This window comes from Leiobunum rupestre, chromosome 4 (assembly GCF_980474605.1).
Source record: "Leiobunum rupestre chromosome 4, qqLeiRupe1.1.hap1, whole genome shotgun sequence".
Taxonomy (NCBI): domain Eukaryota; kingdom Metazoa; phylum Arthropoda; class Arachnida; order Opiliones; family Sclerosomatidae; genus Leiobunum; species Leiobunum rupestre.
In genome coordinates, this window is record NC_143387.1 from 20,702,436 (window position 1) to 20,717,421 (window position 14,986).

Here is a 14,986-nt window from a genome sequence, read left to right on the forward strand (position 1 = left end):
CAAGCTAAGCCTTGGTTAAATTAAAATTAAGTCTATTAAAATATCCGCAATGACCATCCTAATAACTACATCCAGTTTCAAAGTTATATCTTAAATCGCACCCGAATAGCGTTAAAATTAGTCTAAAACAAGCTAAGCCTTGGTTAAATTAAAATGAAGTCTGGTAAAATATCCGCAATACCCATCCTAATAACTACATCCAGTTTCAAAGTTATATCTCAAATCAAACTCGAATAGCGTTAAAATTAGGCCAAAACAAGCTAAGCCTTGGTTAAATTAAAATTAAGTCTGGTAAAATATCCGCAATACCCATCCTAATAACTACATCCAGTTTCAAAGTGATATCTCAAATCGCTTTGGCCATACACGGCTCCGTTAAGTAAGTGCCAAACTTATTTGTTATTTGAGGCCATACGCGGCTTCGATAAGTAAGTGTTACACTTATTTGTTACTTGAGGCCATACGCGGCTTCGATAAGTAAGTGTCACAATTATTTGTTACTTCTGCCCATACGCGGCTTCGATAAGCAAGTGTCACACTTATTTGTTACTTCTGCCCATACGCGGCTTCGATAAGCAAGTGTCACACTTATTTGTTACTTCTGGCCATACGCGGCTTCGATACGTAAATCACGCACTCTAAGTGTCACACTTATTTGTTTCTTCTGGCCATACGCGGCTTCGATACGTAAATCACGCACTCTGCGTAAGGCAAATACGAACGTCAGCGGGAATGTGGTTTATGCGGCGCCCAAGGGCCCCTAATTTTTCTAGGGCACCGAAACCTGGCAAACCATTAGAGCTAAAGTAAATACGTAATTTAAAAAAGAAATTAAATTTTTAAGTCACTCAGTTGGGCAATAATCAGCGTGCGTAAATCAACGGCCACAATCGGAAAAGTGGGGCTTTTGCGCCCCGTATTTCCACGACAGAGCTGAAACGTGCGCACATTGTAGAGGTATAGCGGTTATATAGATTAAAACTTAAACGGAATTTAAAAGTCAATCGTATCCAAAATTACAAGACTGCGTATTTTTAAAATAAGACTGCATATTTTTTTTAAAAGTGCCTAAGGGGGGTCGGATAGAAGGGGCTGGTAAAGCGCCGCTAACTAAATTTAACCCGTGAAACTTGGTTGTGCAGATAGTGGCAACCATATTAAGCATTCTTAGAAAAAACGGTGGGGTTATGTTACCCCGTTCAAAAGATATGGAAGATGTTGCAAATGTGGACGACGACGACGCCGACACTTCACAACATTCTAACGAAAACAATAGTCCCACTCTATATATACATATAGATGTGGAACTAAAAAGAACCAATAAATATGCCACTGTATTCTAAGCTCAGTTCGCAATATACAATTAATTGGCCCACTTAATTGTATCAAACTAATTGTAAGGAAGCAAATTGTATACAATGAACAGGACAATTGTAACAATTGTTCCCACTTTTTCCGTATCAGCCTTACAAATAGCTGGATACAATTAAGTGGCCCAATTAATTGTACAGTGTGAACTAGGCTTAATAATTATAAAGTGTGAAATATTTAAAGTATAACAGTAATGTTTCTATTACCGCCTAGATATTTCCAATTTTAGAATAGACAAATCGTTGTGTAAACAATTATTCGAACGGCCACTTATTAAAAAAACAATAGACAAATCGATGAGAAAACCAAATATTTTCAATGAAGGTTCGCCACCCGGTGAACGATATTCGAGGAAAAAACCACGCCATTGCTCAGCGTGATCAAGATTCGCCCTCTTCTAGTTTTCAAAATTGAACATCCAATTCCGTCAATCGAGAAGATATTTCTCGACGCCCCGCTATTCGCTTTCAACTGAAAAACTGCCGCGCCGCTAGAGGGATTATCGCTCAAAAGTGAAAAGATTAGCCCGTTGATCGGCCGATCTCGCTCACCGCGCCGTGATTCATCAGCCAGTGAAAAAAACTATTCTGCGTTCGCCCTGAGCTTGCTCAGTTTATCTCTCCCTCTGAACAAGATCAGCCGACTTTCGATTTTTAAGTGCTCGTTCATTACTAGGTTATTTTCAAATTTGAGCGCTCGTTATTTTTGCCCATCTCTGATTTGTTGCTCCTAGATGCTAGCGCGTCGATCGGCCAATCTCGCTCAACGCGCCGTGAACGATCAGTGAGTGAGATAACTTTTTGGCGCTCGGCCTGAGCTGGCTCAGATGAAGAAAGAGAAAATAGCGCCACCTGCATTGAGCACTCGCTCACTTAAATAAAAAACGTCCGAGCGTTCATTTTGGAATTAGCTCACAATTTTTGGCCACCTATGGTTTTCCCTATTAGTCGTACCATTTGGCATGAGTCATAAAATCGCGATATCGATACAGGTTTGTGCCTTAACCTTAATTATTCCAAATTAAGAAATGCTACAATTTATGGCAATAATGCTTTATTCCTATAAGTAATAGAAACCAAAAATACATCCAATAATTTTTGAAAGTGTTTCTTTCAAATTTTTATGTCAGAACTATTGAACGATGAGTTTAATGTATTATCATTATTATTTACACACATGATAAAAAATGATACATGGAAAAACGACATTTAAGTTGAAAACCATTAATCCTGCGGGTTATCACTAGAGCGATTCGCCTCTGGTGATTTAGAAGCCGATTTTGATCTTGAACGAGACTTCTTAATATCCTTGTTATTGTCCTTGCTTTCTCTGCCAGGTGCGTCTGGGCGAGACGGGCTTTTGGAGCGGCTTCTGGACTTGCTCGCGCTGCGTGATCTCGATCTGGATCTCGACCTAGACTTCGAATGGGAACCGGACTTGGAGCGAGATCGACGATCTCTGGAACGGGAACGACCTCTGGAACGTGACCTTGACCTTGAACCAGAACGAGAACGGCTGTGACTTCTACTTCTGCTACGCGACCTAAAAATTAATATAAGTTGTAAAATGGAGATGTTATTCAAATAAACTTAATCGTATTGCTTAAAGAGATTGCAGTTATTTAATTGTCGCTTTGATTTGTAGAGTACGCTCGTAGAAGGAACGTGTATCACTATTATTTTGACTAGGGAGAGCCCTTAATTTTCAAATTATAAAATTGCCCTGCGTGTAAATTCTGCAGCAAGTAGTCTTTTAAATGAACTGTTGTACTCTTGCCAGAATGTTTGCATGGGTATCACATCTATACCACTAAAGATATACACTTTTTCCTGGTATTTAACCCCCATTCTCCATACAAATAAGATATTTGTAGAGTTCGTAAAAGGAATTTTACCTTTCAAGCCAATATGAGCTTTAGTTGTGAAAGAATATTTAAATAATGAATACCTTGATCTTGAAGATCTCTTTCTCCTTGATTTGTCTTCAGTCAATTTCAAACGGCGGCCATTAAGTTCAGTTCCATCAAGTTTCTCCACGGCATTTTTCATGTCCGCGTGAGTTGCAAATTCCACTACCCTAAAGGAGCCAAGACAAAGATTACATTACCTGAATCTTAAAATTAGATTGCCTATAAAAATTACCCTTCATTTCGTCTTTGCTTATGGGCATCAGCGTAAGTAACTTCCCCAGCTTGTCGCATGTAATCTTTGAGATCCTTAGAAAAGCAACAGAAAGTGCTAAATTACTATTAATGTTCACAAATGCCACACGCCTATTCCTCAGTTATTTAAGAATATGATCAAGTGATCTTTAATACTAATAAAAATGGGTGAATATTAACCAATCACCAATGTAAAGTTGATTTGGAAAAATACTTTAACGCTTTTACATAAAATTAACATTTAAAATAAATGCGTATGAATTCCTATAACTCACTGATTTAAATAGCGATTTACCAAAACTCTTTGGGTGGACTGTTATTGATTTTGATAACACGATAATTTTTTAATTGCAAAAATTGAGAAACAATAGCAGTCCAGCCATTAAATAACCCAAGTAATCATGTTTTACCTTTTCGTCTCATGTTCAACCACTGCCAGAGAAAAGACCCTCAACGCAAAACCCGACCAGTGGTGGTGAACCAACTACATTGGTATATTAAGGAAACGAAGCCTCGAGGCCAAAGCTCTGACCTCCAGATTGCCTCTCAATTCCAGAGAACATCAACCAGAAACGAGTTAGGCGATGAGGGGGAACCAACGCAATTAAACCAGCGTCTAATTCGTCCATCAGTTAAATACAGCCAGCGTTGTGTATTTGCCAGGGGAGTAAAATTAACATCTTTTTGTTTTCTAGTTGGTTCAACCAGAAGATAGCGTCTGAAGCCCAAGTTTATTATAGGGTTCCATCAAAAGGGAGCTGTCCAGACATCCCAGTCAATTCTGGTTGACATCTAATTTCGCCTTTATCGCTCAACCTCTCAAGAAAGGAATCTCTCTACATCAGTTTACGCTCAAAACCCTCATCTTTTGGCCCAGATACACCCTCTCACGCAACAACGAGCAATGATCAAGACAGTCGTATTGCCTAGCTGGGAAGGGAGGGAGATTTGATTGAGAATGTATTTTCAAATGTGTTTATAAGTATATTACTATTACTCCTTCACAACAACAATTACCAATTTGATTATTAATCAGGTGCTTAAATGTAATAGAATTCTGATGAAAACTTTAAAGACTTATAGGAAAGCCCATTCTACCACTATTGGAAGGGCAGAAACCTAGATTTGTAAAGTGCTCCACAGTTTGAATAAGAATATGCAACACTGATTAATCAAATAATTATAAAACAGTTCTAAATTAGAGTTTGACTTGACTACCATCATTTTGTTCAGCCATGTATTTGAAAATTTGAGACCACAATGCGTAGGATCTATCTAATAAACCTATTTAGCGCTACATCTTAAGATGGCCAAGCATTAGGGTTTGAAAATATTTATGGAAAGCCTGGTTTGTAAATGTACTATAAATATGTTTTTGAATAATTAAAGGATACTTAACATATAATTATTTATATAATTAAGAAAGCGCCGCTATAATGATGCACTACCTATAACAATGTTAAACGCTCTCAGTTGAGATTGTGTAATTTCCATTATCAAATGTTTTAAAATTACTAATTGGGAAGTTAATACTAATTTTTTTTTATTAATATTTGGTTATTAGCCAAGATTTATTTTATAAATGGAATGGAAAAGCATAGTAGCATCATTTTCCTTACAATTCATATATTGTAAGTAGCATCTGTCAAAGTGAAAATTTTTGATGTAGGTAAAGGGAATATAAGGGGCAAACTAAAAACGTTAAATTTTAAGCAATGTACAAGCTTAACTGTTGTTTATGAAAGGTTGCAGACAAGTATTTCAAAATGGATATTATAATTATGGAGTAGAAAATTTTCTCAACTTATATTATTCTTTACGGGATTTATTAGGCTTAAAATTCCAATTTCACATCCCCCTTAAAATTGTCAAATATCAGGCCCCTCAAAACAAATGGGAAAAACCAGTACAGAACGGCAATTCAACACCATAGGCCTTGCTTGAACAGTCAATATGAAACTAGAAACATTGCTTCCACATTTTTTCATTTTCATTGGGAATACATTTTAACAAAATCTCTCAACTACTGCTCTAATATTAGTTTCCTAGTGAATAGGCTTACAAGCTAAAATGGGCGTATAACCATATCGGAATTGTTGAAATTAAAGGATTATGAAGTATAGGTTAGCTGGGATAACCAAGTAAACATTGTAAAGGGTAGAATGGTTTGATTAAAAGGGGGCACTACATAACATAATGGTGCCAAATCTAGCTTTTATGTAAGAGCATTTACAACACAAAATCAAAACAGCAGCTTGTAAAATATTAAGACCAAGTCGAATAGTGAGCCATTTTATATCAAATGAATAAATTTCCACATCCTGACAGTACAGGATAAATGCCCATACATGATGTGATGTACATAAATGGAATGGCACGTTAAAAACATTGAAGAATTGATCAGTCATTTTTATACTTTTACCAGTGTTGGGTAGTATTATTTTCAGTACTTATTATTTAATTTTTATTTTGAAATAGTATTTTACACAAAATTTTGCTGTATTTTGTGTCGAAATACTAAAATTTAAAATATACTTTTAACAATAATCCTATATTAATCCACCATATGATGGTATTTTTGCCACTCTTTCCCATACTTTTTATAGTGCATTTACAAATATTTTTAAGTACGCAGCACCGCTAGTATAAGCACGTAATTCCGATGAGGTGTCTACCGATGCGCGGAATCGCGACTAGCTTTAGAGGTCGCTAGATGACTTGGGCCTAAGGTGGTATCTTGGGTATTAGCAAGTTGATAATTTTTTTCATCATGAAATACTCTTTTTTAGGAACAATGTGGACATTATCTGTTTAAGCATAATAGAAAGTATTTCCAACAGAGTGGCGCTAGAAGCTTTACGTTTCTAGTCCTTGCTTTTAGGAGAGAACATTGTCATTTCAGAAGATTTATCTATTATATTAAAATGGATACATACATCTCGTATAGTCAGAGAATGATAATTTTCCAATAATTTTAAAGGATAATTTTTTAAGTAGTGATCTTTAATAGAATTACGATAAACATTTAACAAAATGTATGTTTAGCCCCAGTACTACTCTCTTGGCTCAAACGAATGCAACTACAAATCATCTGCAACATTTGAGAGAAGTGTTAAATTATAAGTTATGGGTGGTAATGTTACGCATATTTGGTTCACTCGCAGGCCCGACAAGAGAGGGCGGAAGCCAGTACAAATTACCAAGGCCTGTGTTTAATCAAAAGAGGTATACTGCTCCAGTGTTTATCTCCGAAAAAGTATAGCTATCTCCAGTAGAAAGGGGCCCGAAACTAATATTTTACCAGGGCCTGCTCTCAGCGGCCCTGTTCATACTCCAAGGAGAAGTATACTAACAGATAATCATTTTGAGCAATTATGGTTAATTAAAGCAATTGTTTCTAAATAGTATTTTGTACTTTAAAATACTAAAATAGATAATTTAATTTTAATTTTTCTGGAGTATTTAGTACTTAATTTTAATACTAAATACTAGAGTTAGTATTTAGTATTTATATTAAATACTGAAAATTTAAGTATTTTACCGAACTGACTTTTACCTACCACTTTCCACTTTTAATAAATTCGAAACTTGTAATATCAGTGAAAAACCTTCATACAAAAGGTCTAGCTAATGATTTGATCAGAATTGTAGGTCAAAGCTTTTTTATGAAAATATTAGCTGCAACAGGTTTTATCCACTGTTAACTAAATTGACAAGAAATTCTGCTTGCCATCCATGAATTAATGAAAAGGAGTATTTTAAAATTTTAAACTGCGCAAAGAATCAATGATTGAGCAACTGAAATCTACAAAAGGAATCCTTAAGAATATCAAATTTGTCACTACAATAGACCAATAGGCATCTTGATTGTATGAATACTGCAAATACAAGGCCAATACAGCCAATCCTTCATGTTCATTCATTCCTAAGAGGACTCATCTAATTGGCCGACTATTGTTTCTAAACAATTCTAAATTAAAACCCAAAACAACAGCTTACAAAGAGCTGGTAATGGTACCAGGATTCTAGTTTCAATATTAATTAAAGGTTGAGCACTTAAATTGAATTATGGAAACAAGTACAATAAGAAATTCTAAACAATTTTAAGCATTGAAAATAAAAAGATTTTGATGACCTAATTATTGTGACCATGCAAAAATAAACGTTACAAGATATGTTGTCCCTTTTGGTGACCATAAAATTAAGCTGGAAGTGTAAGATTTTTACTAAAACATTAGGTTAACTGATATTCAGGAGGTTAAAATTCACTATACAATAGTTTCTTAGGAAATAACTAGAGTGCAATGCAACTTATAACTAGGGATAATTGCTTGCGTCATAATATTTACCTGCCAGCTGACGCGGCTGCTAAGGTTTTCCACAATCAGTCGATTGTCCGTTCTGGTTGGGGGTCCATACCTAAAACCAAAGAGCAATTAGCACAAAGTTGAAAGTAAATCTTAGGGAAAAGGTTAATGAGAAAAATCAGTAATAAGTTTTCTTCATGAACAATTTCAGTCCCGAAAGATGTGAGCATCATTTAAGAAGGCACATTTAAAGACCCACTATATTCAACTAAAGAGTAAGGTAGCGGATCAATATTAAAATTTTTCAGATTATAATTATAGTGGGCCTTTAACCATAAAATTGACAAGGGACTCTTACTTTGTGCTGTTATTGTTGGTCCTACGCCGCGGAGGTGCCCTCCAATTACTCCTTGACCTGGAGCCCCAGAGGTCACTTCCGCGTGAGGGACCTCGAGCTATCTCTACTGAAACTCTGAAAATGGATAGAAAGGGAATTTAAAAATGGAAATGGATCGCTTACTAGTGAATCCAAGCCACTGTATGCCCTCCATAGGCATGAGAACCCCCCTTGCGAACTGGACTGCGGGCTATCTCCACCATGACCCTTACACTTACAATAATTACTTTATAGATGGTGGAGATGTTCGCAGCAGTGTGAAGATTTGGGCATAAGCCTGAGTAAATTACAGTTTGGTTTATTTAAGTTTTGTTACTTCTAGTTCCAATTTTGTGGAAAACCAAGAATAAACTAAGTAACTAATTTCTGAATTTTCAATGCTTTACCCCAGTGATTTCGGCCTGATCTGGGAAATTTCTCTTTACAGTGAAATGGCATCAGCCGACAAAACACTTACCTTTCCCCTAAGAGCTCTTTTCCATTCAGCTCATAAACTGCATCATCAGCATCTCTGTAGTCATCAAATTCCTTAAAAGATAAAGATAATGAGCCCCTCTATATCACTGAAGAATATAAAAAAAACTTAGTGATTTTGACAGCAGCATTTTACACTCAATCTTTTTTTTAATTAATTGTAGTTTATACTAGGAGTGGTAAATAAATCTCATTAACACTTACCACAAAGCCAAATCCATTTTTGATTAAAATCTCCCTGACCCTTCCATAACCTTTGAAGAACTTTTCCAGATCTCTTTCTCGAACATCATAGCTGAGGCGTCCGATGTAGACACGAGTACCCATGGGAGCCAGTTTCTAAAATAAAAATAAGACTAAATATTAGTTTGCCATAAAGGTTTCCTGTTACACTCTTAAGCACTCTCGTACACATATTCCTAACTTTATTGGTTTGTCAAATATTTGCGCCCTATACGTATACATTTTACTCTCAATTAAATAACTTAACAAAACTATTTAACAATTTTTTTTTAGATTTTGTGCAAGGTAATTCAGCTGACACAGTAAAAAGGGTAAAGAAAACCAAGACCTAAAATAAATTTATTAGTAATAAGTAATGCGGGAACCTCAAACTGCTGGATTCTTGTCAGCTAAGCACAGGCTTTTATATTTAGAAAGCAAAATAGTCTGCTTAACAGACTAAAATTCAGTACTTAAAAGCTTCTCATGTTCGTTGCTAGTTGGCTATATAAAAATTTCAGTATTTCAGAACCCTGGTAATTTTCATAGGTAAAAATACAAATTGGAATAATTTTTTTTGGGCCGCAAATGATAATTTTTTTAATTAACTTAATTTTAAAAAGTAGTAATTTTAGGGGCTTAGTAACGTTTTTCTTAAAATTAGTTCCGTCGTATATCCGCTGACACAACTTTTTAGGCGCGCTGGTACCAGCCCAATTCTGAGCATTGACGGTGGGCCTTCTGTAATCGTACCAACTTAAATAGTAACAAAAATGAGAACAGGTTTGAAGCATACTTGAAAATTCCCCGTATTGGCGCCGCGCACTCACTTCGCTCAAGCGCTGGGGGTGCGCGGCGCCTCACCAACCCCATACTAAAAAAAGCGATGGGCCATCTATAACGCGACCTAGAGGACAGTACCAAGCCTTACGCATCAAGTATTTAATTTTAAATTAACAACAACAACCAAAACCGTGAAAATTCCCAAAAAAGTGCAAGCTTTTCAATTAAATTAAAACCTGAAATAAGCGTTTGTGGCCCAAAAATACAAAATACCTAGAAAATGAACAAAAACTTGATTTTATAAACTACCGGAATATCACGTGGAAATTATTAGGACATCGAAACTGTGGTGTCGGCGAACACACGACGGAAATAAATACAACAAAACACGTGAAAATGCAAAAAAGATAATTTTTTAAATTAAATTAAAAAATTAAACAATCATTTGCGGCCAAAATAAAAAAATACCCTCGGCATCTACGTGACAAGGTCTATCAGGCGCAACCAAAATGAATATAAAATTCAACGAGGCCGCTGTAGTTCACTTCACCCTATTTGATAATCGCATACCGCGAGTCTCAAAAAGGTGTCAGGCATAATACTTTTTTTTGACAACTACATAACTGATAAAATCGGACTTATTCCTAACTTTTAATGATATTATTTAAATACCTGACTTTTCCCCCCAATTTGTAAATCCCTGACTTATCCATGTTCAATAAGAGCCCTGTACATGGAAATTGAAAAGGCTAATTGTATATATTAGGTATTTAGGAAGGCATATTTAACATCTGATTATTAGAAACGACAGATGAAAAATATGCGACTTTGAATCATTTTGAATTAAAAAACCTTTTTAATGGGTTACTATTTTCACGTGATTAGTTTAATTGTCTATTTCAAATAGAACCAGAAAATGACCAAACTACCCGAATTAAGTCTACCCCCACAGCATATGGGTTTATTGTAAGTTGGCAGGGTTGGTACGATTTTGCCAAGGGTTAAAAATAAATGTTTTTCCGCCTGTGGTTTTCCTGTTAAAAAGCACGCGGAAAAAACTTATTTCCATGGTTTTTTCCTCAACTAGTGGCAAAATTCAATAAAAAATAAATCATAAAAGCAGTATATTCTTCTATTCTATTAACTCTTTTTCATATCTCCTATTTGCCATGACCAAATAGGTAACTTAATATATATATATATATATATATATATATCAACGATTAATTTAACCTGAAAAGTTTTTTCCACTTCTTACCCCTTTTTCCCACATGTCCCAGCAAAAACAGGTTTCAGATTTTGTTTTTGCCAACCCTGAAGTTTGTGGTAATCCAGTATGTATATCAAAATGTCAATTGGCAGTCTTGGTATCACATGGTGACTAGCGCCTCATATAAGCTCAATCATACACTAAGCCAATGGGAAGCTGCATGGATGAGTTTCCCTGTGGTTCGAAATGCTGCCCTTCCTTTCATAGAGACTAAGCTACACAGAAACTGAATTTTTACTCCCTTCAGTCAACCAAACCACTCAAACATTAACTCCATATCTTAAACTGCTGTTATCCACCACCACCAGATCCAGGATATTTTTCGAGGTAGGCCAGACTATGAAAAATAGACCCCTAGACCATTCAAAAACGGGATAGCAGTGTGTATTTGGGGACCCTTCCAAAATCACTGGTGGCTGAAAAACTAGACACGCCACTGTCAAGATGGTCTTTGCCCTTTTCCAGTATTAAAATACTTAGAATGTTGGGACAACAGAGTGGGACAGCAAGCCGGTGGCAACTTACAACCCAGTTCCAAAAAATAACCAAAGTGCCATAGTGTCTAATCTGAGATAGACATTACCTTTAAATAAAACCACTGGCACCACTTGTACAGAATTTAGAAATTAAGAGTTTAATTGGATAGTGATCTTTCCCATAAGTCTATAATAAACTCCACACCCAATCAGGTCTCTTAAGTTGAGACTTTTTGATAAGCCAAAAAACTTTCCTTATCATAAATGGAGATAAAACAAATTCTACCCTTATTTTGTAAAGCCAGAGGTGAAGACATTCTGGGTGCAGGGCTGATACTCAAATTCATAACTAATTTTAGTGGAAATAGTAACTAACCTCTTCAAAAATAGTAACCGAAAAGTAACTAAGAAATAACCCACCACACGAGGTTTGTGATAAATTAAGCAGACGATCTTTAAGACGAGAAAAAAATGTGGATGCCAAAATAGGGGTAGACATAAGCTTAGGGAGCGGCCGTTAGATTTCTAGGGAATTGGCCGGTGGCGGCCTCTCCCGCTAGTTTTGTAGCTAAACACGTTTCCCTTCGTTACGAATAAAGGATTTTGTTAAAAGACGGCATTTTTGATTTCTATGGGCAGTACTAAAATTAAATATGATACAATTAAATATGGTAAAATATTTTTTCGTAGAGATAACTTAACAAATTTCAAAAAAGTTACTTTTAGTAACCAAATTAGACAAATAGTAACTTTTAGTAACCGATTTAAAAAAAAGTAACTTTTAGTTAAAAAAGTAACCCAGCATCAGCCCTGTGGGTGAAAAAAAAACATAGGGTGGATGATAATGAAATGGTTCATTTCTCAAATGATGCCATAATAAATAATAAACACTATAGGTAATTTTCCAAATAGGAACATTCAATTTCAAATATAGAGGTAATAATAAATTTACACAAAGACATTTTTTTTTAGTGTTGGTTTCAAATTATGTTAGAATGACAGAAATAACAAATTTATGATTCTTTTAAGTTATTTTAACAGAATGAAATATTACCTTTCTATTTCCATATATAAGTAGTGAAAATCAAGTATGAAACTAACCTTCTTGGAATCACGGTCACCGACAGATTGTTCCGCCATTGTTGATGTCAGAGCAATTCAATCAAATTAGTCCTGATCTACTTTAATTTGGAATATTTTCACATATTAGCTTAAGCGATTGAAATAAATACTTAGGTAAATGAGACATAGCATCGCCAAGCAAGACGTGGGGATTTTCTTCGGAAAAACTAAATTACTTCTTCAAAATTCTTAAAATATACTTTAAAATTGCTTAAATTATCACTTGGTTTTTACTTTTTAGTTAAATTTCATTGCCTAATCACTTGGCTTTGGTCATATTTATGAACTTTATAAAATTATTGTTAATCGATTTATTTGCAACACTTAGTTTGCAAAATATAATTTGACATTAACAAGCATCTTATTTAAATTTTCAATAATTTTAGCAGTTATATCATAATTAAAAATTCATTTAGTAGAATTGAAAAACTTTTTTCATTCTTCGAAATAGCGAAACCAACACTTTTAAGTTAAATTTTAAATAATTTTTTAAAGCATTATTGGAAAATACCAAAAATTTATTGAAAAGTAATTTAAAATTATAAAAAAATACCGTTGAAATTTAAGAATTTAAATTAAGAACAGGCAAGGAAACAAGTTTTGTTAAAAATAAAGTAACCAACTTCCGTTTTCATAATTAGTAATTGATGGATACTTTGCTTCTATCAGTTTGGCTAACTAAAATTTTACCATTTGGTTTGTTCAGCTTTGCTTTGTTACAGAACCTACATTTAACAATTTTTATTTTTCCATTGACAAGCATGCAATTTAAATAAATGATTTAAAAAAAAAATGCTACTACTGTATTTCTACAGAATTTTAATATCACTAATATATTTTGTACGATTCCATGGTCATGGCGATCGTAATTACTATGAGCAATATCACACTTTACAACAGTATGAAATGTCTCATACTATTAAGTAGTGACTAGACGTGAACCACATGTACAATGGAAATTGTTAAAAAGTGCGTTTAACAGCACATTATCATCGAAGCGGAGATTTAGGAATTTAGTCTAAGTTTTCCTCTAAAGTAAATCAAATATAGACACAGTTAAAGGCAGAGAGCTGTTACTCTATGGCTCATTTATCTGCGATTAACATGTTCAATCACAGTGGCATAGCATTCAGGACTTTCTAATATGAAACAAATAAAAGTGCGTTGCAACACTCTTTCGCATTTGATACATTTTGCCTTCCTGACTCTTCTCATATCATTGTTTGATCAAAGGGTACCAAACGAATTAGAGCTTTAACCTTTACGAAAGATGGCATTATAATCAACACAGATAGGGTTTACATGAACATGATCAAAATTGGCAAACATCAAGATACTTGTATATACGCTTTACATATCATTATTTGGGGTATAGTAGCGCTTTCAGGTTACAAAATTTTAATTACAATTAGAGTACAACCAATTCTGCCTTTGACTTAAGTATCGTCTATACGCGGAATGGCATCTTGGATGCATAGCTACGTTATTCATCAAGATGGCATGGGGTGGTACTGATCTATATCTATATAATAGCATCTATATACTCCCTTAACAGATATAAACCCCACGTGCAGCCTTTAATTATTTTATTTAAACTTCTTACCAATGATTAGCATAACAAACACGAGTTTATTATCTGAGAATGCTATTGCCACAATAATTAATTTATGTCACAAGTCCCGTGTAAAAAGAACTCAATTACGGAATTAACTTTTAAAAATAAAAGGAACTTACGACTTTTAATTAGAGTTCGTCTACTTTGTTGAAGATGCGAAATCAATTAACCCTAAAGTTTCATGAAGAATAACTAAACTACTAAAAACGTTTGTCTTTTGTAAGATAAAAACTGAGATAAATAGATGCACCTTCTCGATGACTGAAATCACAATGCAAAATGGCGACTAAAGAAAAATTATCCGTTGGTTAGATCTAACGGGGTGTTAATAGTAAAATCAAGGACTACACACACCACAGAGTCCCGCCATATACTTAGAATTGTCCCTTGGGCCGAAAACTTTCAAATTGATTTATATTTCAATAATGAAATCTGGCAGCGCAACTAAAAAATAAAGTAAATCAATTCGCGAACGAAACGAGTCTAGGTGGCGTAACTGAGCTAGTTTCTCCGAAGTAGCGCCTATGATCTAAGACTCATATAAGAACTTTCATCTTTTATCTTGCTTAACCAAAGATACCTAAAATATAGAGTAATCCAACAAAAACGGTGTACGCGGTGGTTGTTTTTATTATCGGATTTTTACACATTGGCCAATGGGGCAATGCCCAAAGACCCATGATTCTAGGAGGCCCCAATTACGAGGGTTTACTGAAAGAGCCCTCGGGTACTATGCGCATTGCTTTGCCCAGGGACCTTTAATTATCTATACACGGTCCGGTTTAGTT

General features: G+C 34.9%; 1 protein-coding gene across 3 annotated transcripts; it reads right to left on the bottom strand.

Moving 5' to 3' along the window:
* Window positions 1-2,407: 2,407 nt before the first annotated feature.
* Window positions 2,408-14,491, bottom strand: B52 (serine and arginine rich splicing factor B52). 3 transcript variants are annotated; one of them, XM_090171246.1, is made up of 9 exons: window positions 14,318-14,490; window positions 12,563-12,639; window positions 8,915-9,049; window positions 8,694-8,764; window positions 8,198-8,311; window positions 7,882-7,951; window positions 3,513-3,586; window positions 3,319-3,447; window positions 2,408-2,913 (listed from the first exon to the last, which is right to left on the bottom strand). In XM_090171246.1, exons 2-9 carry the CDS (start codon window positions 12,599-12,601, stop codon window positions 2,595-2,597), a joined length of 951 nt encoding a protein of 316 aa, XP_090027372.1. In that variant the 5' UTR covers window positions 12,602-12,639; window positions 14,318-14,490; the 3' UTR covers window positions 2,408-2,594. The 3 variants fall into 3 exon arrangements, with proteins under 3 accessions (XP_090027372.1, XP_090027371.1, XP_090027373.1); XM_090171245.1 differs by having other exon boundaries at window positions 12,563-12,642; XM_090171247.1 differs by lacking the exon at window positions 12,563-12,639 and having other exon boundaries at window positions 14,318-14,491.
* Between the last annotated feature and the right edge of the window lie 495 nt (window positions 14,492-14,986).